Source organism: Electrophorus electricus, chromosome 20, assembly GCF_013358815.1.
Source record: "Electrophorus electricus isolate fEleEle1 chromosome 20, fEleEle1.pri, whole genome shotgun sequence".
NCBI classification, from domain to species: domain Eukaryota; kingdom Metazoa; phylum Chordata; class Actinopteri; order Gymnotiformes; family Gymnotidae; genus Electrophorus; species Electrophorus electricus.
In genome coordinates this window covers 350,064-377,961 of record NC_049554.1, presented here as the reverse complement: position 1 = coordinate 377,961, position 27,898 = coordinate 350,064, and the positions used below count along the sequence as shown (strand labels likewise).

Genomic DNA, 27,898 nt, shown 5'->3' with positions numbered 1-27,898 from the left:
CAAATGTTCTAAAACCATGCACCTGAAAAAGACTGAACTGTACATATATATAGTATGTATAATGGTAATGCACTAGTTAACAGTGGTTTTAATGCCAGCTTACATCAGATGATCTGAAAACATGAAATTAGGTTGAGAAAAATAAGGATGAAAGAACAGAATATTTTTCTTCCTGACTGGCCTGTTAAGAAGAGGCCGTTATCTGGACTGTGGTTATCGAAATAACTAAGATAATCTACACTAAACTCCTTTTGATGTTGCTCATCTTAAATCAGTGACACTTCATTGAGCATATTTATCTTACCCAGAAAACCTAAATTCTTTGTATTTACTATTTATTTGTACTTTATTTCGAATTTTATTTCTAGAGTCGTTTATTTATATATATATATATATATATATATATATATATAAAAAAACCTTTGCAAGGGAAAACAAATGCAACTCTACAATAGTAAAGAATTTCAGGTGAAGATTTGGAATTCAGGGAACACATTCTTACATTAATAGTCATTTAAGATCAAACAGACCAGAGTGAAAAAAGTGATGTGAAGATCACATCAAAGTGTGTGCTGAGTTGAGGTGAGAATGCATTCCCGATAGGCCAAAGGGCAGGGCTAAAAGAACTCCACTAGCTCCACCTCAGTTCATCTCCTGCATTTCATTTTGTTCACACTTGCCCAGATCCTCTGAAAGAGTGTGACTGAAGTAGCAGGGCAAGCGAGCCAGAAACACTGCACTGACCTTTGGAAACCTCAACGCACATGCCGCTCACGCACTCAGAAACGAGACTGAGTGTCCTGCAGTGAACTGCAGCCCCTCCAGTATGGAAACCAGTACGGACTCCAGTATGGAAACCAGTATGGACTGGCCCTGTTTGGAGTGCGTATGGCGTGGGAGCCTGAATAAAATGCATGGACATCAGCATATGTGTGTCAATGACAATAGTTAAAAGATGCATTGTTGTCATAGCAAGAAGTCTTACAGACAACAGCTGGTGTGGGTCATTTGTTTTTTTCTATCCTCCTGCAGTTTGAACAAGAACACAGCAGGATTAAAGTAGAGCGGTTTTAAACATGTCTGCCCATTCATTCAGAAATGCACATGAACATTTCCATTAGAACTAGAGCATTTCCTCAGGCCATTTTTATGGCCAGGCAGTGACATAAATCAGACTGGGTTTGTGTGTATAATTGTGTGTCAGAAGAGCAGCAGTATACATAAATGTCACATCCGCAAAATGGTTGCTCTGTTACAGGCCGGGCTATAGTTGAAAGGCTGAAGCTATTTGAGCAGACCTGGTGTGAAGCGCTTTATTTCTGCTGCTAAGTGGCATAACCCCACACAAAGCTGCCATGAAGACTCCCAGCTGCCTCTGAATATGTGGAAACCCAGGGGAGCCCAAAGCATCACTAGTCACTAGTGACCCGACCCCAGCCCAGAGTGCATCTGCTTTGACTCGATACAACCACCCTCTTTCTCATTTCACACTAAATATAGCAGATGAGACAGCCTGACTCCTGCTCAATTACCACCACAGGAGAAAAACGTGCAGCCAAGTGTCTCATGTGTAGCATATTCTGGGGCACTTCTTGCACTTACACCAGCTCATAAAGAACCTTGCTGACCAATCAGGCACCACTGGTGACAGAACCAGAAGGCAGCACCGTACGGTCTGAATGAAATCTGGTCACGTGACACTGGGATGAACTGTAATGGTCTCACTAAATTGACTAAATCAATACTTTTGACCTCCATCTGACCTGCAGTTTGAAACACACACGGTAACAAAAAAAAAAAAGAAAAAGTTATTTGATAAGTGACTATCAAATCGATCCAGTCTGAATTCTACATTATAAAAATGCATACAAGTAAAAAAAAAAAAAAAAAAAAAAAAAAAAAAAATTAACAGTGCAAATCATAATTATCACAATTTTTACAAGAACAAAACCTGTTTTGGGGAGAGAGGTAGCAGCAGGGGAGGGGAGAAGACGATGAGGAAAGTAGGATGATTTTCTAATAAAACCGAGGGGGCGTGGCATACAGGTGATCACATGATACTGTTTCTCCAACTCAGCTGCTCTTCTCTCAGCTTCGCCTGGTTCTAGAGTGCTGGATGAGCCACTGTAGTGTGATATCTAGAACATAGAACCACATTGGAGAACCACCCTTTATTTACAAGTCAGGTCTATAAAGCACTACAGGCAGAAGAGTGTATCTCTGGTTTATTATGATCCACATACAGAATAGAGTACCATTGGCTTATTTAGCCTTACGAGCGGAAGTGAGTACCTTTGGTATATTAAGTCCTACAGGCAGAAGAGAGTATCTCTGGATTATTGAGCCCTAGAGATAGAAGTGAGTACCTCTGGTTTATTAAACCATACAGGCATAAAAGATCAGGGGCTCCAGGTAGAACTGCTGCAAATGTCTGTAGCACTGTTGTCACCATAATATAGGTATTGTTTTTCACTTTTGTTTGTATATTTTTGCCTGATCTTTTGATTCCACAAGTCAACTCAACTTCCTTTCTGTTTCCTTGTCATGTAACTACTTATGGTTCTATTTCTATTTTAATTGGATGTTTTATCCAATACATTATTACATAGTGAAGCTGTCTGATAAAAACAAGACAAAATATGAAACATACTGACATGTACATTGTAATAAAACCTATTAATATACATAATTATTAATAAGCATGACTTCATATATACAGCAGCACCAATAAATGACGTGAACAACCTTCAAAGGACTGTTCCAGTGCACAGGTGTGACTTTTGTCTGAGTCTTACCTATGTTGTCCTTCTCCTTACATGAGATGGAGTAGCAGCAAATCTCTCGGTCCTGGATGGCCGACAGGTTCCTAAGGAGGAGGATGAGTCTCTATTACTTCAGAGTTCATTAGGAACATGGCAGTATAAATGCAGTTAATGAGGTTATAGACAATGAGGCAGGCTCACATCCTCTCAATGAGCTCCTTCTCATCCAGAGCTCCATGCAGGTCTCTCTTATTGCCTAAAACCAGAACCTGCACAGCAAAAAACACAAGACACAGAACAGCACAACCAGTTTAACCACTACACCTGTGATGTATGATATATAACCACACAGACCTCTGAACATGAGAGATTAATTTAACTACATTGCTTATTTTAAAAAATGTTATTAAATTATATTCTTGTTGTCAATTAAAAATGGGCACAGCCTTACTTTCTTATATTGAGTTATATGTGCTGTGTTTGCTTAGGTTGGGGTTGGTTGGTCTGTGTGTTTGCTGGGTGGGGTGGGTTGGTGGGTGTGTTTGCTGGGGTCTGCCTTAATCTCTTAGGCTGGACGTTCTTACTTGTAAAATGAGCATGTCAGGGAATCAAATACCAATTGGTTCCATTTTTATGATCATTAGGAAAAAAGTACCATTTCATTAGAATTAGACACAAGACCACCATTGTGTCTGGTAGTCACATGACTGCCATTTTTGTCTGGTGGGCAAATTTAAGTTTACTGTTTAACAAGAAGTTGGATCAGACACTTCAAAGTGTGTCGAAGTGCTTGTGTGTGTGTGTGCGTGCGTGCATGCGTTCGTTTGTGTGTGTGTGTGTGCGTGCATGCGCGAGAGAGAAAAAGACTCACAGGAATACCCTGTAGCTGTGGTTTGTCTAACAGGTTGTGGAGTTCATTCTTGGAGGCCTCGATCTTCTCTGGGTCTGCAGCATCAACCATATACCTGAGAAAAAAGGGGAGTATAGAAAGAAACCAAGGAAGAATCTCATGATCAGTCTTCTAGTAATGCTTTACTGTAATGAATATCATAACGTAATTACAGGGTGACCCAGTAACAAGACAACAAATAGCATTATTAGTAGATCAGAGTAATACTCACACTATAGCACTGACTCCTCGACAGTACCTTTCCCACATACTGCGGAAGCGCGGCTGGCCTCCAATATCCCATAGCTACACATCACACACACAATGTTATATGAGTCGTTTACTCCAATACATGTTGAGACAACACTGGAATAAAGCCCTCAAATGGACTTTTGAATGAAGCATTTTGACTGACATGCTCACCTTGATTGTGACGTTTCCCTTGGTGATCTTCCTCATGTTGAATCCCACTGTAGGAATCATGTCCTCACTGAACTGACCTGACTGCAGGTAGAAAGAACGAAATTCAAGTCTGTTGGCAAGTTTCTGTGATGGGTACATGTTTATGTTCTAAACATATTCCCAAATTACCCTCCCCTGCCTGTGTATGTCACACTGAAGGAATATTCATTAAATAGGCTGTGCTGAATAAAGCGCACACACACACTGACTGGTGGTTCAGGTCAGAGGCTGGGCTTAAACACTGCCTGCACACTGCCGTTAGGCAGGCCAAGATGCAGCATACCTTAATGCGCACTCAGCTGTAATCACTGGGTACAGGAAACAACCGTATGATACAGAACACAAACTTCCAAGACTGATGCCTTCAGTAAGACTGGTGAGCTAACATTACACGGACAGACCATTCAACGGGGACCGTGAGAATCAGGAAAGGCTCAGTTTCCACATGTGATTTTGCCCAGTAGGGTCTAAACCACCATAGATTTCGAGCTTTAATGACTGTTAATCTTAATCATACACTTAGGATCCCTGTCAAAAATGACCCGCCCTGATCTGTTGCAAGTCGTTGATGTAATGCATGTGGCACATAAAAATCGCGACGCGCTCGGCGCTTGACCCATTTGGGTTTGTTTTTACGTTCACAGGCCTCGTCAAAGCTGTGGAGGGGCACCTAGGCTCAATAGGTGACATTACCATCCCTCACATTCATTAGGCAAAAAACCATTCTGTGCTAATAAATAGGTGTGCCCATTCCGCTAACAACCGTGATGTGTGCAAGGCCCAGCCCGAGAATCACGCGACGTTTTCGGCGTAAGGGAGGCGCAGCGTCAATCACGAGACCGCTTTTCGCCATCGCCTGGAAAATCATTAAGAAGGCCTACGCTGAACAAACTGTTTACCGCAATCACGTTCACAAAGGTCGTCTTCCCCGAATACTGCAGGCCAACCAGAGTCAGTTCCATTTCTTCTTTCCAGAACAACGCTTTAAACCAATCCAGCAGCTTGTTAAATAAAGCGATCATCTTGAGTTCGCTCCTCGGGAATATAATCAGTTGACTCCGTCTGCACCGTCGCGGCGCTGCAAGGCTTTGGGGAGGTTGGCTCCCTTTTTCTAGACAGTTGGTTGAGAAGGTGAGCGTCCGTATCTATTTGGCTGTTATTTGTTGTAATTTTTCAAATAGCCGTGGAATGCCAGTCGGTTCTCGCTGTCAGTATTTCTCCCTTTGCCTTGCCCTTCCTCGTTGGGTGGGGTTTGGGCCACAGCTGATCCTAAACAACGCTGGGGAGATGGGTGCTCAGCAAAGAAGGCACGCTGGACCGACGGCACTTTTCCTTTCTTCTACGTTGCGCCCCCTGCCGCAACGATCCTTACTCCTACAGAATTGTTCGGAAGGGACGTGAACAATAAATTGCATACTTAGTACAATTTTATATCAAATAAGTTATATTAATTAATTAGTTACGTAATTAATATTAACAATTGGCTATTATAAATATTACTACAATATCTATGGTAAACGGTTTTAACATTTATTGAGCTCAACAGATTATTTAAAGATATCTGCAATTCATTTACAACTAGACATAATGCTAATTCAGGATATCTCTAATTACATTTTGACTAGAATTAATGACGTCACGTTTGCGGTTCATTTTGTCCGGGAGCTTCAATTCAAGATAAATTAAATTCATTATTGACTATATGCAATATAAATTTAAGATGTCCAAAATGTTATCACTAGTTGTAAAGCAAATTTTAGATATGTCCGCTTTGTTTCTGATTAGTCATTAAAGAGATCTTAAATTTCTTCATGATTTAAGATATCTTAAATGTATTTTTAGATATCTGAAAATAAGTTGTCACTAGTGCAAATTAAATTGTAGATATCTTGAATTCAAATTATGACTAGCCAAAATTGAATTGAAGACACCCCAGGTTTGATTTAAGATTAGTCTAAAGTCTTTTTAAGATATCTCCAAAGAAATTATGGATATTTTGAATGCATTGTTAACTAGATGGCTCTTGTATTTCAGATATCTGAAATGATCATTCTGACTAGTCATAATGTGTTTGTGGATATCTTGAACTATTATTCTGACTAGTCAGATGTATGTAACAGATTTGTGTAGCCTATTTTAGCACGAAAACCCGCTCCTGTGGTGAAAGAAATAATACACCTTGTTAGTTTAAAACTACTATAGGGTTTAGTATAAACTTTACACCCTAACTTACAATTGAACTGACCCTTTTGTTTAGTTCCCTTTTAACATTAATGATCAACTGATCATTTCAAAATGCATTACATGGTCCGTGATGTATACGATATCTGAAGCCAGTAGAGTCAGTAAAGCCAGTAAAGTAACTTTAAGTACAATGTCTAACATCTCAAGCTAGACAAGTTGGTAGCGTTTGGTACCGTCCTTAATTGTGCTTTGTAGCTAGTGAGTAGAACAGCTGGCATGTGACTGAATAAAATAGTTGCTCAGCAGAAGAATTTTTTTTATTTGTGTTGTGTTTATTACAAATATCTAATACATTTGATATGGGATGATGAGTCATGTTTTATTTTGTTAGGTGAAAGATGTGGACGTGGCCTGGGCTTTAATGGCAGGTGAAGCTTTTCTTATTACAGGATCCTAACCAAACCACAATTCCCAACTCACTGGATTGAGAGCAACTTGACCAATCAGGCTTAGGTATGATATTATGTGGTTTGTTTCTTTGTTTGTTTTTCATTATGACTAATATTTATTTATACACTGGTACAGCAGGAAGCTGCAGAGAGGAGCAAGAAGGAGGCGAATTATACACGGAACCATCACAGCTTTAAATCAGGGCTATTTTGACCTGCAGAAATGTCCACGGATTGAATCTGTGGGTGAGATGACTGATGATCATGATGTGTCTACATGAGAACTCTCCAGGACAGTGACCACCTTTCATTTATTGAATTCACAGTCATCTTAGATTTAGGAGCAAACATTTTTTCTGAATATTTCTGAGAAGATTAAATATCTAAAGTGGAGTTCAAAAATGTATTAAAAGATAGTCCCATTTTATTTATATCTGAATTCTCCTACCAACCACCAAAACAGCTCCCATCAGATAAACAGCAATTACAGCATTTATCTTTGAGAGAGGCAAAAGTCATGCTCTATTTTTGCTTTAAATCTGATATAATCCTAGGTGTTTCTGTTCACTGTGAGGCACTAACTCAGCACAGTGGGTCTGAAAGGATGCGTAGTAATTCAAAAAGAAAAGGAGCCAGACAAATCAAAGAAAGAAGACTATTGTTATTGTGAGAAGCATAAAATACTTAATACTAAAAATGCTTTTCAGGATTTAGTTTGTCCACATGATCTGCAGGTATATATAGGCATTTAGTAATAAGCCCTTTTAATGTTGTATGTATTTTGCTTTTATTTCCTGATGCATAAATTAATAACTTGTGCTTCATGGCTGTTTTTGATTAGAAGGGTTGTCTGAGTTGATGAATGCACTTTACATACAAACATGGCTCCAAAAGAGCTGGAGAGATACACAGCAAAAATCAGAGAAACAGGAAGAAAAGAAACTTTTTTGGCGATGGTTTCTTTTCACAGAGCCCAGTTTTGTGGGTCGTCACTGGAACAACTGTTCCAATGATGTTCCACAAAGCTGGATTTTTACCATATAACCTGGGAAACACATTAATCATGAGGAAATTAGACTCTTGACCAATGAAATGAAAGGTTTTTTGTAATGCTCATTACTCTTGTCATACACCTCACTGCAGCTTGGTTGATGCAGATATCCAGAGTTGCAGTTGTGTCTCATTCTCTCAGTTTTTGAAAGCTGTTTGGTGCTTCAGTGTCCTCCAACTTTATTTAAAAGCTTCTTGGTTTTGACAGTGGTGTTTGTTCAGATATGCTCTCTTAATCTATGGGACCATTATTTATGACAATGAGAGAATAGAGAGAATATTTTCCATTTTCTTTGTTTGACACAAGATGACCCAGTTGCATGTTTCATTGATGAGTTCATTTTCTATTATATTAACAGCTTTCCTCTTGTTTCTGTGGTAGGCTTTTAATGAAGGACATGCAGTCTACTTTGGACATTTTTGAGGGCCAGCCAGGCAACCTTTTTTTTTTTTTTTTGTTTTTTGTTTTTTTTTTTGTATGATCAGGCAGCACTAGATAAGGGAGAGTATTATACTGGAGGCAAGCTGATTGCCTGGTGTCTATTGGATGGGGGACCAGGCATTAAAGCGTTCAGTCCCAGCCTAATCAGTTAATGTCTGGTCAGGCTCCAGATCTAGAAGGATTTGATATTGCCATCTTACCAGACAAGTGTGGTCAAGACAAGCTTCAGCAAGTATTCTAGCAATATGCCATTTTGTGCTTTGTTTAAGTTATTAAAGTTAGAGCTCATCTTACATTTTGCAGAGATTACCTGTGACAAAACTGAACTGTGTATTACTCTGTATTTCTTATATTGTACATTGCGTTGTAATGTTCATCAAAATATTACAGTCTAAAGTACAATATAAGAAATTTAAAGTAATACACATTTCTGTTTCTTTCTGTTTGTTTCTTTTGCTTGTCTTATGTTGTCTTCTTAGATTAAAGAATGCAAACCTGAGGACTGGATTGCAGACTGTGGCATGTATATGAAGCCACAGTCCAGAACATTCCACAAATCACCTCACAAGTTGTGAAGCATTTCATCTTTCACAGGTATCATTTATAGTGCTGTATGTATGTATTGCACAGCAATCTGTGTTAGATAGAATTTGTTGACTAATGATGTTGCTTATTGCTAATAATGGGCATATGTAGACTGACTAGCTGGTGCCATCCTTATATCTAATTATCACTATGGACCATTTATTTTATTAATTTATTTTTGCTTTATGTATATTTCAGATATGCAACCATGGTGGAACAGTTTAAACAAGGGATCAACTCCTGTGGCAGACTGGAAAAATGTGGAGAGGTACTATAAAGCATTTCAGTGTCTGTTTACATATAGAGAAGGACAATTCACCGGATTAGCCCCTCATCATCTACCAATGTTGCTGATGGAGAATTCTTACATGCTGTTCAAGATCCTCATCACTGATGGGAGTAAATCTTTGCCTTATTGAAATGCTCAGAGATCAGAATTTTCTGTAGATGAAAGATGTTGAGGTTTCACCCTAAATCCTTTGTTCACTAAGAGTTCCAGTTGACACACCAATCGAGATTTTATATATATATATATATATATATATATATATATATATATATATAAAATGATTTGAGTGGGACAGAACACAGAGATCACAACTACACTTAAACAGTATGTCCTAATCTTGTAAGCACATCACTGTGGAGAAAGGAGCACTTTTGCTGCAAAATGTGGTAAGTCCAAACTGTGCTTTTTTTTTTTTTTTTTTTGACAACGGGCAGTACTTTGTGTTGTATCTTTAAGAAAAGATCATTGTAAATTATCTCCACTTTGTATCCGCATGCAAATCAAGCTAATTAACATTAGAACATGTAAGAAAAAGACTTGCTATACATTTCTTATTTGTGACGCTTCAAATGACGATTCCGATGACGTAATTGTAAATTGCCGTTCGTACTAGCCAGATTGTAAGTGCAGATGTCCTTAATTGTCATTTTGAATAGTCAAATTCTAATTCTTACCAGTCAAAACTCATTTGTAGAGATCTTAAATTGTATTACGAAAACCATATGTTAAAACTGCCTGCCATACAATATACCGTCAATTTTTAATTAACGTGTGATGATATTTCGAATGGAAAAAAGGAAAATTACTGTATTGACGAAGAGGGTTGTGACTACTGCGCATGCGTCACGAAGGAGTGACCCGGTCACGCGCAAAAATAGGCATATAGGACGTTTAACTACTAATTTAATAAAGCAAATTCGCAAATTTCATTTTAGGAAACACGCATATGAATATGATTACCAGGATGCCTCGTCTAATAAGTAACACATTTATTAATATTTTTATTTCTGTTGTCACGTATATAAACCAATAAGAACCAAGTGTTGGTTGTCGCGAATCTGCGGAAACTATATTGAAAATAGAAGAGTTTGAGTTCAGGGAAGAGTGTCGATGATTAGTGTGAAGGCGTAGGAGGAACTGGGCGAGTTCAACTGTGAGGATCGACGAAGGTTGGCATGTACGTTGGGCTGTTTTCTTTCTATAATGCGTATGGCCTCACTCGGCACATAGCAGCTAAAGAGAACTGTACATTACTGCTAGAAATCGTACTGCATCTAGCTACATTAGCTAACTCTGGTCACCTTAGCTAGCTATAGCTAGCTACTCCCTCTTCCTACATAAATAGCTAGCTAGCAAATATTGTTTATATATAAAATCAAAGATTTTCAAAAACGATATTTTCTTTGTTTCAGAAATCACAGACCATGGAGGCTAAAGCATTCTCACGTGATTTGGGATAAGTTAGCAAAACATCAGCCTGCACCTGCGAATAGATCTCTCCTTAGATAAGAGAACAAATAAATCACCTAGCTACCTTATTCACTTTCAGTGTATGATGATTCTTCTCTACAGGTAAAAGTGACGCTAGTAACTAGATACGAGATGTCGAGTTTGTGCAGCTAGTTACCTTGACCTGTTTACCATGTGTTCCAGCAGTTACCTTGACCTGTTTACCATAGCTTCCTTCACCTGTTTACCATGTGTTCCAGCAGAGTTACCTTGACCTGTTTACCATAGCTACCTTCACCTGTTTACCATGTGTTCCAGCAGAGTTACCTTGACCTGTTTACCATAGCTACCTTGACCTGTTTACCATGTGTTCCAGCAGAGTTACCTTGACCTGTTTACCATAGCTACCTCGACCTGTTTACCATGTGTTCCAGCCTCCGGAGCTGCGGAGTTCTCCGCCTCGAGCTCTCATTTTAGTGGTCGATCACTGAAACGCAGGATTGCATCTTAATGCTAGCAGGTGCACGCGATGGGCACCACCCTGAGTGAACCTTGCATTTATGACAAGTTGTCAGAGAGTATTGATATCCTCCGCCAGTCCGGATACCGATATGGAATGTCGGAGAGAGAGATTGAAAAATTCATCAAGCAGGTTTTGGAGACGAACGAGCCTCGGAGGGACCCGCCACAGTTTCCATTTCTTCGAGCCATCATAAAGGTAATGAGTGAATGGGCTTTAGTGATACAACATCAGGCCTGGCTGCAAGAAGGTGCTGTGCTGTTCTTCTGAGCCATGAAATATTGTCTTGTTAAATTGGGCTGGAGCATATGTTGTTGTTGTTGTTATTATTATTATTATTATTATTATTATTATTATTATTTATATAGTGCCTTTCATACTCAAGGAGGCTTTACAGACATGTATATTGGTGTGTGATTGTAAAAGCTTATAAACGCCCATAAACATCTATCAGTGGTTAATGCATTTCTTGTGCCACTGCTCTTCCCCCCCCCTTCCCCCGTGGCTTTTTTTTTGCTGTGCAGTTTGTGGTTACGGTTGGCGTGTTGCTGGTTGCTGTCCTGGCCCTAACATATCCCCAGAGCTTCCCTCACCCAGGGCTCATCAGTGCAGGAGCCCACAACTGGTCTTCTCCACTGAGCCACATCAGACTCCTCTCTCTCCCCATTGCTAAGAAGTACAACCTGTACAGTAAGTTGTACAGTAAATGCCCAATGATGTAATTTTATCTATATAATAAATATTTCTGGCATTGTCAGTTTGGCTTTAAGAACAAGTATAACCATAGTGCACTTAGAGTCAACATTCAATATATTGTAGCTCATTAGAAACCTGAACATTGTAGATAAACCTTTGTTGTTGACAATAACTTACTGATACTGGAATTTTGAGTCATGTAAAGCAAGAAGAAAAGGAGTGCTCGCTGACAAAGCTGCCCATAAGGATGGATACGTTTCACAAAGTACGATTATATAAATAATGAGCGTTGGCAATATACTGCTGACAATTAAAACTTGAAGAGAATGGGCCTTCCAAACTTGCACAGTGTATGCCTGTGACTTTTACTCCATGGGCTGAAAGCAGGACTGGTGGTGGACCAGCTTGTGTGTGTGTGTGTGTTCGCGTGTTCGCTCTTATCTACCTGCTTCGCTGTGCAGGTTTTCATGCCTGGTGGAGAGTGGATGGTATGAAGCAGACTCTGCTGAACTGCTCTGGCTGTGCTGATGTGTCTGCAGTGATGGAGCTCCCCACATTACTCACTGAGCATGTACATACAGGACCACACCCAGTGCTACTAAAGGTACACACCACAGTTCACAGACCACAGTCAGTGCTACTGATGGTGAAGAATTACACACACACAGCCCATAGTCAGTCTGAATGAGAGGAACTACGCACATGTAAAAACTGACACAAACACACATGCTGCCGCTGTATGAAAGCTGTGCTTTTGCTGTGGTGCAGCAGGTGTGTGTGTGTGTTTCTTCTCTCTCCTTATGTCTGGTGTGTTAAAGACTTGCTGGTCTTGCATGCTGCTTACACACCAGAGAGAAGGAAGCAGTTTGAAATTGTAGATTACCATTTTTGCCATTTTATGTCAATGAAGTTGACCGAGGAAGGTGAAGTGGTGGTGGTGTTCTTCTGTTGTGACCTCAGCAGGAACAGAAACATTTAACTTCCCAAGCTTGTTTCCAGTTGTAGGTTTGTGTATATCGCATGCATGTCTGTGATATGGCTCTCGGTCACTTTCTCTGCTTTTCTTTCTCTCTCCATCTCCATGCCATCTAGAAGTTCCTTTTCCAGCATGTACACTAAAAAAGTTGGTCCTTTCCAAGAGGATAGCAAGTTCAGGAACATGACAGTATGTTTGAAATGGACCAGAAAGTTTATTTTAAATGTTGACAACCTCTGAAAGACACAAAACTCTGCAGCAATCCAAAGAGAGAGTTTACTGCAGATCAAAACACGGTCCCACACCTTTGCACGAGTGAAACAGGAAAGAATATCAATTTCAGGAAATAATTTTAGATTTGAGTAGGCACTTCTTCTTTAAGACCAGCAGTGCTCAACAAAAGGTTTTCAAGCTCCTGGACAGGGTCAGAACCAGTCCTGTTCCACTGTCGTGTCCTTTATAAGGTTGCTTCAGTTCTGAAGCTTGGGGATCAGGACTAGTAATGATGAGGGTAACAGTGCTTCCTTTCAGTTTTGGTGTTTCAGCTCGCTCTCTGTCTCGCTCTCTGTCTCACTCCCTTTGTCTCTCTAGGCTGGGGAGTCTCTGTGGTTGAAGAGACAACAGTTGGAGGCACTCTACTCCACTCACTCTGGCTCCATGACTGTGCTGTTGGAGCAGCAGGAGAAGCAGCAGCAGGAGGAGGAGGTGATGTCCCAAAAGACGGCATTCCCGCAGGGCCCAGCCAACTTCAGTCTGCTCTGGTACAGCACCTGCTCTGCTCTAAACATCCACATCTGTGGCATACAGCCATGTCACCATATTTCAAACTTACTTTCTCTCTTTTCATTTTTGTTCTCCTCTCTGCTTGCTCAGGAGGTTTGACTCAGGTTCCAGGGAAGAAGTGTTCCAATGGCTCTTCCCCAACGCAGTGGTTTGCCCCCTGGTGGAAGGTGCAGGAACTACGCTGCAGCGCTGCCGAGTGACACACAGCACTGGATCTCAGAGCAGAGTGAGTGTGTGAGTGCATGTAGGTGCAGTATTAAAAACAGTGACTTGATGTTGATGCTGCCTACTACTGCCTAATTATCAAGCAAGTCTTTGTCAACTTTTGATAGAACATTTCACATACAGAGGAATGGAAATTGAATGTGGGTGGATGGTTATATGTGTGGGTGCTGTAGACATTGCAGAGTTCTGTATACTGCAGGCAGACTTTCCCTGGGACATGTGCCTTTGTATGGGCTTGAATGCTGCAGTTGTGGTAATTGTGTTGTGTGGGGTATTAGGGAGCTCGTGTGATGGGCTGGCTGCTGGTAGGTGAGGGCTCCCCAACTGTCCGGGTCCTGCCTGTTCAACACTGCCTATCACAGTGCAGCTCCTTCAACCTGTGGCTTGGACCAGGGGATCTAGGTGAGCATCCGTGTGTTAACGCACGCATATGCACTCGTATGCCCACACACTGAACCATTCACTCGCTCCCACTTGATTTAAAAAAAACCCATTAAATATACCTTTACATACTGATCCAACCTTTTAATACTCATCTTAAAACATAATTGCATAATAGTGTTACTGTATAATGTCCATCTATTCCTCATACTGCTTGTTGTTTGTTTTTTCTTATCTCTGATAGTATATGCAGATCCACACTACTGGCAGCTTGAGCTCTTCCCTGGCCAAGGGGAAAATGTTGTGTGTGATGGAGCAGCCCTCTGAAAGCAAATCATTTGAGAAAAAGAAACTGGCAGCAAGAAGAGGCAGAAAGGATGAAAGAATGAGCTGGAGCCACTGCTGAAGAACCCTGAAATCAAGCTGGTACAGGCTGATGTTAATGTGCCGTGTTCAGCATGTTCATAGCTTCTGTTTTAGGGGAAAAAAAAGCAAAACATTTAAAATAATAACCATCACAAGGAAGTGAAGGAGAAACCTATGGCAAGATATGCTGATGTTATGAACACTTGGGACCAATGAATGAGGGATTTTTATGAGCAATTTGAAATCAGCCAGAAGTGAATTAATTGCCTTGTTAAGTTGTTTTAGTTATATAATGTGGGAACATTATGTAACTAAAGTTTTGAATGTTGTGTTTATATGTTAAAATACTAATGACAATGATGTTTGTTTGTTTCCTTGCTAGTGAATATTTAAGAACACAAGACACAAATATGTGAATTAATGTAACTGTTCCGGTTAGAGGATCAGATGCCTCCAAATTATTTTGCTTCACTCGTAAATGGTTTCCTCAATAACATACACTGTGTGCCAGTACTATGTTCTCTGCAGCATAGCTACAATTGCCATCGATTTTCAGATATCCCTGCATGTCTTTTTCCTTTTGCCTTTTGCAGAAATAACACGTGAAAGCACTTTAAAATAGTTGGAACTGTGCATCAGTGCGCCAGCAAACTGTTTCCGTTTTCTCCATTACTGCTCCTGATCTCTTGCTTGTCTGTACCTTTCTGTAGATATTCACTAATTCTCAACAGTATTATCCCCACTTTGTGTTACTTCATTGAGAGGGAAGTGGCATGATGCTCCTTTACTGAGTGTTGAGAGTCTAAGCAAAAATGCCTTGGCTTCAGGCTGTACTCTTGTGTAGAATTTCCCACATTATCTAAATGGAGAGCAACTCTTGGCCTGGCTCTTGATGCAGCATGTTTGTGGCTCATTAATTAGAGTAACAAGCTGATACTGCTGGCAATGTTTATTTTAAGAATAAAGTGTTTATAATTATTGTAATAAATAATATGAATATAAAATGGTCGTTCTGGTACAACTGCGGGAGTTCTAATGTAAACAAGCACTGCTGTTTATAAAGATTTTCCTTGAAAGACTTTTCTCCCTGTTTTTTTCCGTGTGTACTCTTTTTTGAGTATTTATTTGGAATTCAAACTTTAGAGGTACCTTGATCCTGCAGAATATTTTAAATAAATTAGTGGCAACTTCCTGTGGCTTCTATGCCTAAATACTCGCGGGATGAGGTCAGTTACACGTCCTATCAAAATATATTTGGGTAAATATGTTTTAATAGCACGTCTGATGAAACTCCCAGGCAAAAATGTTCCCAGCACTGTACGTGCGGTGTTTCTAAGCTTGCAAATAAGTGTTTAATAGGAGTTTGGTGCTGATTCTTCAGGTTCCGGGGCAGATCTGAGTGCATGGCGGCCCGCCGCCGGTCGTGAGTATCCCAGTTTGCGCCGCCGCTGGTGAGTATCCGAGTTTGCGCCGCCGCAGCCGCTGGTGGTGAGTATCCCAGTTTGCGCCGCCGGTGGTGGTGAGTATCCCAGTTTGCGCTGCAACTTCTCAAGCCAAGGGAGAGATGGGATAGAAAAATGGGGGATCGTTCGCAGGAAAGTTGAGAATGGGGTTGGATTGTGCTAAATCGAGTTGTTTTAAACCTCAAAATTTACTGTAATTGGATAAAAATAAGTTACAGCGCATTTAGTGTTGTCTGGTCGGTTAGCCAGATGGTAGTTTCGTGCATAAGGTAACGTGATACGACAGAAAAGAGGCCTGCAGTGACCGATGAGAAGTTGTTGACGTGCTAGCGTAGGTTAGCTTGTCTTCGCCAGCTACAGCGCCGTTTCTGTTTTTAGTTCGTCTACCTCGCTAGCCTATCTTTGCTAACAGCTGTCGTTGCTTTGGACTCTGAAACGATCAGATCTAGCTGGCTACCTCTCGCCATGATGCCAATCGTTTGGTTGCTTTCCTAAGATAAAGGAACGTAGCTAGCTGTGTTTACCAGCCTTTTAGCTAGCTAGCTAAAGTTAGCTAGTCACACACAACCAAACGGTGCTCTTGTGAATTAGGCCACAAACCACATTCGTAGCACAACAGGGATGTTTATATACGTCTTATATTTTGACGAGACATTTTCTTGAGCCCTGAACTGGATGGCTGCAAAGTCCTTTTCGTTAGCTAGGTTACCGAACCCAAACCGGCTGGCAGCCATGTTCAAGTTTGTCAGCAAAAAACTGATCTTTATCAAGCTACTCAGGTCTTTGAATTTCTTTATTTGTTTTTTCCTGGTGAACATCGTATATGATACTTTATCTAAACTGTTAAAGAAGCTCATGTGACAGAATATTAGATTTACAGTGCGCCATAACCATTTCATTTCCAAACTAAAGGATTTACCGAAAAGTCATCAGGCACCCCTCAACAAAAACACTCTTATGCTAAATGGTTTAAATAATGTCCAAATGTTCTTACTGTCAGTCATTTAAGTTGGTGTATAATTTTGTAACTCGTTGAAAAGTTAAAATTATCTCGCCTGTCTGCTCTGCGGTGTTTTCAGAATATTTGCCCTTTTGCAGTGTGAAGCACAATATCCTGACCCAGTGTAGCAGTTGATTAAGATTTATATACAACATATTTTACCAGTCATGTCCCATGCAAAGGATAGCCTGGAGGGTTTCCTGTTATATTAACCAAAAACGTCCAAACAAGATACAATAGCCATTTTAACCATCATTTTATTAACTGCAGTTTTTTTCTTTATATCCAGTCACTCTAATAGTGATAGTTTTCCATTTTATTTATATAGTACCTTTTTCAAGCTAAGGTATGCTTACAAAGCAAGTCAACATGTTGGAACACCAACTGTAAAAATATGTCACACTTGTAGCATAATGAATATTCTGATGTGCAACAGAAAAAAAAGCAGGCTGTAGCTATAGGCCATAGAAAACTAAAACAGGAAAACAAACTGGTACCTGAAGAGTTTGGGTGCCATAGCACTGAAAGCTTGGCAGACACTTAGAACTTATAGCAATGCTCCTGTAAAGGGAACAGGCCAGGGTGTGAAGCCAGAGTAGCTCAGCCAGACAGTGGGGCAATGGATGCAGTAAATATGAATGCATCATGTGGTGTGTTTGAGAATTCTCGTGCAGTGGGGTTGACCAGTATAAAGGGGGATCACAGTTTCTGCATCCCCTATATTAAGTAGGGGATGAAAGTCTTCAAAATCTAAAAGATATTTCATAAAAATCTGTACCAAGTGTTCTTTTCTGTTTAACATGTAGTGTAGGTTGATGTAAATGTTAAGGCATATGAGTTATATGATGAAAGCCTCATAACTGCCTGTGTTGCATTGTAAAGGAGAGGCTAGACTAAACTATTTTAGTAGGTGTTCTCCATTGAAATTCATTGCAGTACAAGACAGCACAGGAAAATAAGCCTGTCCTTCCTCCACCCATTTTCACTTATACATATTGTAGGAGTTGCTTTGTGAATTACAGTATAAGCTTTCCGTGTGAACCAAATGTTTCTCTGTGGTACTTGCAGATTAATTCCCACACAAGCAGCAAAGCTCTGCTAAATTCAGAAGTACTGTTATCCATTACCTAAGAGGTTAGCATTGTACATGGGTGTTGAAGTGAATATAGGCTAGTTAGTGTTTGGAATCGGGACGGAGATGGATTTGTAATAATACTTCTTCTCTGTGTGTGTGTGTGTGTGTGTGTGTGTGTGTGTGTGTGTGTGTGTGTGTGTGTGTGTGTGTGTGGGGCAGGTAGTGTGTGTTCTCCAGCAATAGGATGGAGAGTTTGAGCCTGCAGGCTGTGGCTCTGAGTGATGGCTCCACAGCCTACATCCAGCAGGCTATTAATGGTGAGATCATGTTCCCAGTGCTGGAGATGCAGGGCTCTGCACGGTTTAGTGCTTTCTTTGCTCTTTCACGCCCCATCTAAAAACAGCTCATATAGAATAAATAGCTCATTGGTCCAGTCGAGTGTGTCAGAACAGTAAAAATGGTGAAATATTAGAGATTGGGAACCACATTTCTATCCCCAGCACAACAAACAAACAGGAGTTTCCATTAGCATTAAGCTTTTTTTCTATTTCTGTTATTGTTTGCTTTTTAATAGTGTATTTTCTTTGCTGGTTATACCTATGTGGAATAAATGAGAATTTTTGCCCAGTATTATGCACCTGTGGGTATGTATATATGTATAATGGTTCATTTGAAGTGTCTTGCATTATGTTGGCCATCAGATGGTAATTTGGTTGAAGGAGACACCATCCAGTTGGAGGATGGGACAACAGCATACATCCAGCAGGTCACAGTACAGCCGAAAGGTAGATCTGACAGCACATTAATGGTTCTCTAAACAGGTTAATAAACCAGCTTCCAGCCTACAAATTCATTTCTTCTGTCTCCTCTTGTTTTTTGGGTTTTCTGTTTTGTTCATTTCATTCTGGTTTTTGGTTTTTGTTTTGTTTATTGGTTCAGACAGTCTGCCATTCGAAGATGGTCAGGCAGTCCAGCTCGAGGACGGTACCACAGCCTATATCCACCGCATGCCTAAAGGTACTCATCTTAAAACACACACATCTTAAAACACACACTGAGCTACCCCACAAGGCCTAAAAAAAACCTGAGCTACCCATCTAAAAACAGCTGTTACTAACTATATCCTATATTTAACTAAATTCTGTCTTTCACAAAAAAATCTATGTGAAAACTGTCCTAGCTTGCTGTTTCTCCTCTAGTACTTGAGATTGCTGTATATACAATTTTCCATTTTTATATGTAGTTTTCCATTTCAATTTCCATTTTAATTGATCAAGTAGATGGCTATGACCCCAGTGCAGTGGAGGCCGTGCAGCTGGAAGATGGCAGCACTGTGTACATCCACCACCCATCGACTTTGCAGACAGGAGGTGCTATCCTTACCGTGCAGACAGGGGGAGCACTAGACGATCTCGCAGCAGAGGCTGATATGATCAGCACCCTGGAGAGCTACGCTTCTCAGGTCAGAGCCACATATTCGCATATGTCATCACCAACTCAGAAGAGACTAAAATTACCACATCATAAGGATAATATTCATAATGTCATTTAATGTAAAGCATATAGTCTCTTGTACATATTTTCTCCTTAGGTCTCAGGGGTAGAGGTGAATGGGAGCAGTGGAAGGGTTAATGGAGTGGAACAGACTGCTGTGCAGGTAGGAGTGGGCGCTGGTAAGACGAAGCACAGGTGTGTACGCAGGTAGGGGGAGGCGCAGGTAGGGAGAGACGCAGATTGGGGAGCATGAGAATTCAGAGGAAGTTTCTGCTGTCCTATTTTGCACTGGTAGTTCTTAGTGTTTTGCAGCTGAGCAGCATGGAGCTGTGTAAAGTTGTTTTGGAACATCCATGACACATGCACGTTTTAATAGTGAAAAATGCTAGACAAATCAAATTGCAAGGAGTGTGCTTAGCACTGAAGGGAGCCTAATTAGTGCATTTAGGTACTGGAGTTGAATAAACCTGCTAGTTACAACCCTATCTGTGTGCACACTTCTCCATTAAGTGCCTCTGATGTATGTGTTGGTGTATGGTTGTGTTTGTGTTTCTGTGCTGTAGCTAATGTTCGAAGGGAAGGCATGGCGTACAAATAAAAGTCAGCAGGGCGACAAAACCTTCCAGTGCAGCTACGAAGGCTGCAGGCGCCTCTACACTACTGCACATCATCTGAAGGTATGAGAGCTCACACACACACACACACACACACTTACACTTATTCACTCACTGTCAAACTGTATATCAAATACCAACACACTCATGTTTGGACCTGTGACACATTCTTCAGCTGCGAGTGGTGAGGTGTCTGTGCAGGTCGTTTTGCGTGACCCATCCCTGTGGTGTCTCTCAGGTACACGAGCGCTCGCACACAGGTGACCGGCCATACAGGTGTGAGGTAGCGTCGTGCACAAAGGCGTTTGCAACAGGCTACGGCCTCAAGAGTCACCTGCGCACACACACAGGAGAGAAACCTTACAAGTGCCCTGAAGATATGTGCTATAAAGCCTTTAAAACGTCTGGAGACCTGCAGAAACACCTGCGTACACACACAGGTATGAGTGACATGAATACACACACACACACACTCATGTACCACGCTGCATACAATCACACACATAAGAGAGTTTAATTCAAATTTATTTTGTATTGCTTTTTACAGTATGTCACAAAGCAGCTTTACAGAAATCACATATACAGAGAATCTGGGTCCCTAATGAGCAAGCCAAGGCAAAAAACTCCCTAGGGGCAAGAAGAAGAAACCTTGTGAGGAACCAAGACTGTCCTTCCTAAATCCCCAATCAGTTTTAAAGTTAAACATTTGAATGGAAAATAAAGATGCAGACTTCAGAATTAGTTGAAGAGAACAGTTGGTCCTGTCCTTTATTACAGGTTAACGTTAACAAGCATTATTGAGGAACCCTCCGGAGAATGTCTAACAAAAACATAAAAAACCCACATTTGTCAGAAGTGATTATGTATTCACCCCACCTTCTTTTACATATTAGTGTTTGCATTCACGACCATTATGTCCAAACCATACAAGAGAAGACTTCTCTTGACCTTATCCTAATGAAGATTGTTTTACTATACTGTCCTGAGCCTGGTGGAGAGACATTCTCTTACACTGACCTCAATTTTACACTGAGGTCTTCTGAAGCTTACCCGGGATTCTTTGCAGAAGCCTGCAGAGACCTCTACAGAGGCCTCCGTCCTGTACACAAATCATTTTGAATGGACACAGATTCTCTATACTCCCTTATTGCTTATGATATTAATATGTCTAATTCAATGTTAAACCTCTTTAATATATCTAATTCAATGTTATGCCTCCCTGAAAACACTCTTATTACATCAAGACTTAGCAGGGGAACCCAACCTCCTCTGTCCAACACTGTATGGTGAACTAGTAGCACACAATTAACAAAGCTTTAACTTGCTTTACAACTTATGAGTAGCTTGTAAGCCTAAAGACTAATGACTTACAAATATTTGGCACTATACAATGACAACCAGTTAGTAGTTCTGTTCAATCCACATAGTGCACAACTAATCCTATCAGGAGAAGTGACAGTGGTGGTGATGGGCTCTTCACTAAAGTCTCTTCTCTTCAGGATGTACTTCAGATGCACACATTCCTATACACCCTATGCAGATATGCAAGCATAACAAACACACTCCATCCCTTTACATCTTTCTCCCCTTCTTTGTCTCTGCTCCTCTCTCTCTCTCTCTCCATATCCTTCGCTGTGTCTTTATCCCTCTTTGTCTTTCACTGTCTCTCTTCCCCTCTCCTCCTTACTAGGTGAAAAGCCGTTTAAGTGCCCGTTTGAGGGCTGTGGACGCTCCTTCACCACCTCCAACATCCGGAAGGTGCACATGCGCACACACACTGGTGAACGGCCCTACCTGTGTCCGGAGCCTTCCTGTGGCCGTGGCTTTGCTAGTGCCACCAACTACAAAAACCACATGAGAATCCACACAGGTAGGAACTCCGCATGGCAAAACCAGACAGAAATATGGGATTTTAAAGAATAACACAGGAAGTTGCCTCTGTCTCTCTCTGTCTGTTTCTCTCTCATTCTTGTCCCCAGTGCAGTGAGCAATTGTTATTAAAAGATAAGGATAATAAGTAATGAATTAGCATTTATGATGGTAAAAACTGTATAATGTATAGTGTTAGGCATGTGCTAAGAAAAATGCACTACAGAAATGTCCATTTGCCTACCTCTGTTTGTCTGCCTCCCTGTCTGTCTAGGTGAGAAGCCGTACTTGTGTACGGTACCTGGCTGTGGGAAACGTTTTACGGAGTACTCCAGTCTTTATAAGCACCATGTGGTGCACACGCACTGTAAGCCCTACAGCTGTAACCACTGTGGTAAGACGTACAGACAGACGTCCACACTGGCCATGCACAAACGCACTGTGCACGAAGATTATGAGCCCACTGAAGGTGAGATGATCACACATTTACACACACCACACAAAGACATATAAACATATACACATGGAAAATCTTTCATAAAAAAAGTGGAAAGTGGAAAAACCATGAAAGGCTAAAAAAAAAAAAAAAAGATGGTGCTTTTAGTGTGTGTGTGTGTGTGTGTGTGTGTGTGTGTGTGTGTGTGTGTGTGTGTGTGTGTGTGTGTGTGTGTGTGTGTGTGTGTAAAAGCAAACATAGAGTCTTTGGAATCGTCACATAAGAAAAACACATTTTTAGAGGGGACAGAACAGAAAGAGGAGTCTCAAGTTTCCATTGAGCCTGAGGACATCATTGGCACCCAGGTACTGCCAATCATTCATAGGCAGAGGAATGAAGAAAAGAGTGTGTGATTTTTCAAGTAAAAATCACATAAAATCTGAAGGATCGGCTTTCATAAGTGTTTTTTCTGTAATAGATCAAGTTCCAGCACTTGGCCCCCCCATGCGCCCTTATATAATAGATTTATTCACATTAAAACTGACTGCAGTTAGAAACTCCTATATTGATTTGTGAATAAACAGGAGTATTCATGATTATCATCCAAAGCCTCTGAAATAAACTGAAGGACTGCACAACACTGGTGTGTGTGTGTGCTAAATACAATTTGGAAAATTTTTCTTTTTTGCCTCATTTTGCTGAAATTGTTTTTCTTTTTCTAGTGTTTTTATCATTTGCGTGTGTGTGTGTGTGTGTGTGGGCACTGTTGTCACAGGTGAATCTGTCAGATCTGCAGGCTTTGGGCACTGGCATCACCATGGTAACACAGGATGGAACCACCATCACTGTCCCTGCCCACCACAGTGTCATAAGTGAGAAACAGCAACACGTTGGCATGGTTACGCAAGATGGCAAAGAACTGCAGCAGGTGGGCGTTATTGGATATGTACTGTGATTGGATCAGGTGCTGCTGGTATCTCCTCAGTTTTACTCACTTGTTCCTCTCTGGTCTTCAGGTTGCCATAGTAACGTCCACTGCAATTATGCCTGGTGGTTTCAATGTGTCGTCTTCTCAGTGTCAGCAGGTGGCACTGTTGGCAACAGCAAATGGCACACAGATAGCAGTGCAGGTATATGCAGCACCTGGAGGTGTGTGTGTGTGTGTGTGTGTGTGTGTGTGTGTGTGTGTGTGTGTGTGTGTGTCCCTGTACTACTGTTGCATCATTGTGTTTGATCAATGTGTATTCAGACATGTTATATCTCCCTTCGACCAGCTGGAGGAGCAGCAGACTCTGGAAGAGGCCATTGGCATGGCTACCACTGACATCCAGCAGGGAGGACTGACCCAGGATCAGTCAGAGCCCTGACCACATACCACGAAGATTCAACAGCACCCACAGAAGCACTGATTTACGATCAGCAGTAGTCCAGCAGACCTGCCAAGTTCTAAGACTGCTGCTGCAGTTTGTGCAGGACTGATATCAGTGCTCAGACTGCAGTGGCAGGACAGTGAGTGTCTCTCTCAGCTCCCTAATTCTAACGCTATATGGAAGGATCATCTATTTTTTTCCCAAGGGATTTTCAGTCTGAAGGAGCTGCCGTGTGTGTTAGAACACTATGTACCAAGAGGCCTATGGATGAGTTTCCCAGTCAATTCCCACATTACAGTGAAGACAGGCCTTCAACACCCACTGAGCTAATATAGGTGAACTTTTCAAGTCTCTTGTGTTAATAATATGTACATTTGGTAATAAATAAACTTTGCTTATCCCGTGTTTGAAAGCCTACTTTTGAGTTGAGTGTGTGCAGAATGTGTTTATACCTCTGCCAAATGCTGCAAATGAATACGAAGGAACGTTTTATGTAATGTTATTACATACCGTTGGGTGGGTGGGAGAGAGCTTTGGGTCAAATATCTAGTTTTAGGACTTCTAGTAAAAAAATAATACGGCCACCCTCTTGGGATTCGGCGCATTGTGTTGTTAACTTTATCCCTCGATCTCTTAAATTCGTCAGCAGCTCTCACGTGTCTTAATTTATTTTATGTATACAGTACTAGGCTGCTGTTTGAGTGATGTATCAGTTTGTTGACATGTCGTTACTTTTGATAAATCAGTACGGTCGCAGTATTTGTCTTCGTTTTAAGGAAGCCACGTACGTCTTCCCGCGCGTGCCCGAACGCGAACACTCGCTACCTTTGCGAGCTCGAGCCAAGCTTCTGGTTTCCAGTTCTCCCATAACAACAGCCTCCGACTGGCCGCGCTCTAGAGACGACAGCCAACAGCTGTAGAGAAGGCGAGAGGAAGGAAGGCAGGCGGCGCGAGCAGTGCCGGGGGTTTCCTTTGCTCGGGAGAGGCTGGAAACTGCCCCCGTCCACTGTTCCGCCACGCCTCCGCGTGAGAGTGCGCGAGGCTGTAGAGCGTGCCCACGCCTAGCGTAACCAGAGCTCGATATCCCTTCACGCGCTGCCGTCAAACAGCATTATCTGTTTAACGCAGGACGGATCGGGCGGCCGTGATATACGAGGTCTACGTGCTGAACAGACCCGCGCATACAAGCAGCACGTAGTCCTGCCAGAGAAGAGCTTGTACTGTAACCGGCGCGTTGTGTTAGGGGAAGCTGGATGTGAACACGACCCCTCATATCTCCATAACCTTTTAAAGATCCAGTTTGTTGAACATACGCACGTAACGGAGGAAATGGGCCCTCTGACGGATTTGGTATCAAATGTAGCTGACAAAAAGTTATCAGTCATCCTAGGAGACCTGTGCTATGTACAGCTGCAGCTACACATGGGTCTGGGTTTTGAACTTGGAGCTTTGTGATTATATCACACCAACCAGTTAAGTGGACAAAAGATGATTTGAACGTGTTATAACTACAGACAACTGTTCTGCACACTTTAGTAATGTTATTCTTATGTAGAAATATAGTTGAACTGACTCGACATATTGAACACATTTTACAGTTGATGATGATTATGATGGTGTGTGTGTGTTGTCTTACTGGTGTTATCTGTATCTGCAGCAGAAAGAGTAGGGTGGAGTTTAGCTAACAGATAAACTGGACCCAGATAAGCTGAAACCTGCACGGCAAAGCCCTTCTTTGGGTACATGCCTGCTTCGACTTCTCTAAGAGTACACTTCTCTAAGTGAACACATCTAAACACAGCAACACACACCCTACACAAACACAAAATAAGGCCAAATGGGCTCGTTTATTTTGTCTTAGCTTAAAAAGAGAACTGAACATTTTGCAGTTATTGCGTGTCTCATATGCCTACCTGATGAGAAAGATATGAGGAATATGGGACCTGCAGTGTCAAAGGGTGGAGTTTCTAGTCTGAAAGACAAACAATGAGAGTGAAAAGTCTACAAACAAGTTTATCTCCTTTACTGCACAGCAGGGTGGGGGTTTTATGATTGGTGACTGTATTTCATGAGTTACTTTACCAGGCTTCATACCAACAAGCTACACAAACACATGTGAGTGAAAAAGCAAGTGTGTTTTTGAACAGAAAGGGTTAACATGCCCAGACATGCAGTGTACTTCCCAGCTGATGTGGGATTGTTTACTTAGCATGATCACAGTGGTGGGGGCCTTTATGTCTTTATGTGTGTGTGTGTGTGTGTGTGTGTGTTCAGAGAGGATGTAGACAGGGGCAAAAGGGGTTAGAGGAGTGTGATCCCTTTATTATGCTTCTAGGTTTCTCTCTGCACACACACACAGCTCAGGTTGCTGTTCCCCCTTAGAGTGCACACATACATACACCCTTCTCAGCAGTAGTATTTCAGGATTTAGCCCAACAGCTGCTGCAGGCTTGGGTTCACGGCAGCCTCCAGAACAATGAGAGGCTTTGTGGGAGACAGACAAGGGGTGGGTGGCAGTAGGGGAGTGAGTGTGTCTGTTGGAAGGGGAGAGGGCCATACAGTACGTATAGCACAGACGTTCATTTTACAGAATATCGTACACACAGAACAATCCATAACACTGACTCCTGCACTCCTGATATCATCTGATAAGTCCACTTTACCAGCCTTGCCTTCTTTGTGTGGTAATTTATTTTCAAAGAATTGTTTTTGGGTTTGTTTTTTTTTACCCCTGCCAGGTCTCCAGTACGTTAGCAACAAGTTTTTGATTTTGCTCTTCAAATTCCTGGTGCTGTCCTTTATAAAGTCTTACAACAGTAGACCCAAGGAAGCACAATCCAACTACATCCAACATATCAAAAGCACCTTTGAATGGCATCAAAAACTAGATTTTGTGTTTGCTTTAGGGGATAGGGCAAGACCTTATTCTGGGAAGTGTTTGTGCAGGCAAGAGAGGTGTGGGGTAATGAGGACAGGAAGTGTTTTAACATTCAAACAGCAAAATAAACACAGCCTCAACTTTCCATCACTCTCTAAAGCATGGCTGCTGTGTTTTTCCACTCCCCTTCCACATCCTACACCCTTTGAGGCCGACGATACGGGGGAGGGGCGGCCTTTTGTGATGTAGACTTAGCATAAATCACTAAAAACACATAAAATGTCTCTGTCACACACATCAGAAATGCTGTGGTTACAGCTATGGAGGAAGGGAACACCATTCACACGTACACATCAGCTCAGTCTCTTGGCATTAACCGTCTTGCCATGCAGTTGGAGTTTCGCTGCCTGGCCATTCTGAGGGAATCCGCTCACTCCCTTTCATCTTCTAATTATGGGAGTCATTCACCACACCTGAAGGAATTCTAGGGTGTTCACAGCTAATGTCTAGTCAGCTTTAGGGTTTTAACACATTTCAAAGACCTTTCTAGTTTCTTACGACTAAACTTTCCTAAGTGAAACGTGCAAATGACTAACAATCTCTCACTCTTGTTTGTCACTCTATATATTGTTCTCATCCTCCTGTTTTTCTCTATCTCTGGTTGTCTTCCTCTTCCTCTGTCTCTCATCTAATTATGGTTGCCTGTCCCAGCCCAAACAGAGCACATGCTGTTTGAGGTTTAAACAAATGACCAGAATTCACATCCACCCATCCACATACCACACACTGCAGTTATGGACTTACTCCTCAGTGTGTGTTTGTAAACGTAATCTTAGCAGGAGAGAACTTAATTGCTAAATTTATTTTAAAGGGAACAGAGACACAGCTGAATCAAGTGATTCAACCTTTGAGATGTAAAATCTGTTGCTGTTGGTCAGATGAATGAGGGCTAGTTCATAGTGTTATGGGTCTTTGAAAGAACCATAGTGTCTGTCCATTCGTATGCCTCTTCAAAACACACCCATTCACACACATGTGCACACAGAGACTCCCCTTGTGTGGGGAGGAAAAAAAGTTTAGCAGATGAACATGAGGTCCCAATGTGAAACTGGGAAAAACTTCTAAATGCCTTGCAGGGGAGAATTCTGCCTGGATACAACATCCATCCAATCACATGGCAGCAGCAAGCAC

At 41.5% G+C, this 27,898-nt stretch overlaps 3 protein-coding genes and 1 long non-coding RNA gene across 9 annotated transcripts; 3 read left to right on the top strand and 1 right to left on the bottom strand.

Annotated features, from left to right (window-relative positions):
• Positions 1–574: 574 nt before the first annotated feature.
• Positions 575–5,411, bottom strand: arl8a (ADP-ribosylation factor-like 8A). The gene is made up of 7 exons (XM_027025416.2): positions 5,013–5,411; positions 4,075–4,155; positions 3,884–3,957; positions 3,634–3,727; positions 2,964–3,031; positions 2,796–2,866; positions 575–2,138 (listed from the first exon to the last, which is right to left on the bottom strand). The coding sequence occupies exons 1-7, from the start codon at positions 5,133–5,135 to the stop codon at positions 2,089–2,091; spliced, it is 561 nt and encodes a 186-aa protein (XP_026881217.1). The 5' UTR covers positions 5,136–5,411; the 3' UTR covers positions 575–2,088.
• Positions 5,161–9,333, top strand: LOC113586968. The gene is made up of 4 exons (XR_003411682.1): positions 5,161–5,244; positions 6,689–6,810; positions 8,718–8,832; positions 9,022–9,333. It is a non-coding gene; the product is annotated as an uncharacterized LOC113586968 (long non-coding RNA).
• Positions 9,334–9,948: 615 nt separating this feature from the next.
• c20h6orf89 (chromosome 20 C6orf89 homolog) lies at positions 9,949–15,586 on the top strand. The gene is made up of 9 exons (XM_027025399.2): positions 9,949–10,289; positions 10,525–10,684; positions 10,996–11,279; positions 11,606–11,771; positions 12,239–12,381; positions 13,345–13,514; positions 13,627–13,762; positions 14,040–14,163; positions 14,387–15,586. The coding sequence occupies exons 3-9, from the start codon at positions 11,091–11,093 to the stop codon at positions 14,467–14,469; spliced, it is 1,011 nt and encodes a 336-aa protein (XP_026881200.2). The 5' UTR covers positions 9,949–10,289; positions 10,525–10,684; positions 10,996–11,090; the 3' UTR covers positions 14,470–15,586.
• A 336-nt stretch (positions 15,587–15,922) lies between these two features.
• znf76 (zinc finger protein 76) lies at positions 15,923–24,234 on the top strand. Of its 6 annotated transcripts, none has more exons than XM_027025393.2 (14): positions 15,923–16,027; positions 18,266–18,363; positions 18,748–18,831; positions 18,986–19,063; positions 19,324–19,508; positions 19,638–19,703; positions 20,104–20,217; positions 20,393–20,594; positions 21,845–22,024; positions 22,298–22,492; positions 22,712–22,824; positions 23,235–23,387; positions 23,476–23,589; positions 23,734–24,234. In XM_027025393.2, the coding sequence occupies exons 2-14, from the start codon at positions 18,291–18,293 to the stop codon at positions 23,824–23,826; spliced, it is 1,650 nt and encodes a 549-aa protein (XP_026881194.1). In that variant the 5' UTR covers positions 15,923–16,027; positions 18,266–18,290; the 3' UTR covers positions 23,827–24,234. The 6 variants fall into 6 exon arrangements, with proteins under 6 accessions (XP_026881194.1, XP_026881196.1, XP_026881195.1 ...); XM_027025395.2 differs by lacking the exon at positions 15,923–16,027 and adding an exon at positions 16,034–16,240; XM_027025394.2 differs by lacking the exon at positions 15,923–16,027 and adding an exon at positions 16,034–16,750.
• The last annotated feature ends 3,664 nt before the right edge of the window (positions 24,235–27,898 follow it).

What these genes read in the sequence shown, in the direction of transcription:
- arl8a (XM_027025416.2), bottom strand. Translation starts at nt 5,135, where the DNA reads ATGATCGCTTTATTTAACAAGCTGCTGGATTGGTTTAAAGCGTTGTTC. An exon ending in AAGGAGCTCATTGAGAGGAT is followed by an intron (nt 2,867 to 2,963) that starts GTGAGCCTGCCT and finishes CCTCCTCCTTAG; the next exon opens with GAACCTGTCGGCCATCCAGG. An exon ending in TAAGGAGAAGGACAACATAG is followed by an intron (nt 2,139 to 2,795) that starts GTAAGACTCAGA and finishes TCTATGTTCTAG; the next exon opens with ATATCACACTACAGTGGCTC.
- c20h6orf89 (XM_027025399.2), top strand. Translation starts at nt 11,091, where the DNA reads ATGGGCACCACCCTGAGTGAACCTTGCATTTATGACAAGTTGTCAGAG. An exon ending in TAAGAAGTACAACCTGTACA is followed by an intron (nt 11,772 to 12,238) that starts GTAAGTTGTACA and finishes TTCGCTGTGCAG; the next exon opens with GTTTTCATGCCTGGTGGAGA. An exon ending in CACACCCAGTGCTACTAAAG is followed by an intron (nt 12,382 to 13,344) that starts GTACACACCACA and finishes TTGTCTCTCTAG; the next exon opens with GCTGGGGAGTCTCTGTGGTT.
- znf76 (XM_027025393.2), top strand. Translation starts at nt 18,291, where the DNA reads ATGGAGAGTTTGAGCCTGCAGGCTGTGGCTCTGAGTGATGGCTCCACA. An exon ending in CTACTGCACATCATCTGAAG is followed by an intron (nt 20,218 to 20,392) that starts GTATGAGAGCTC and finishes GGTGTCTCTCAG; the next exon opens with GTACACGAGCGCTCGCACAC. An exon ending in ATGGCAAAGAACTGCAGCAG is followed by an intron (nt 23,388 to 23,475) that starts GTGGGCGTTATT and finishes TCTGGTCTTCAG; the next exon opens with GTTGCCATAGTAACGTCCAC.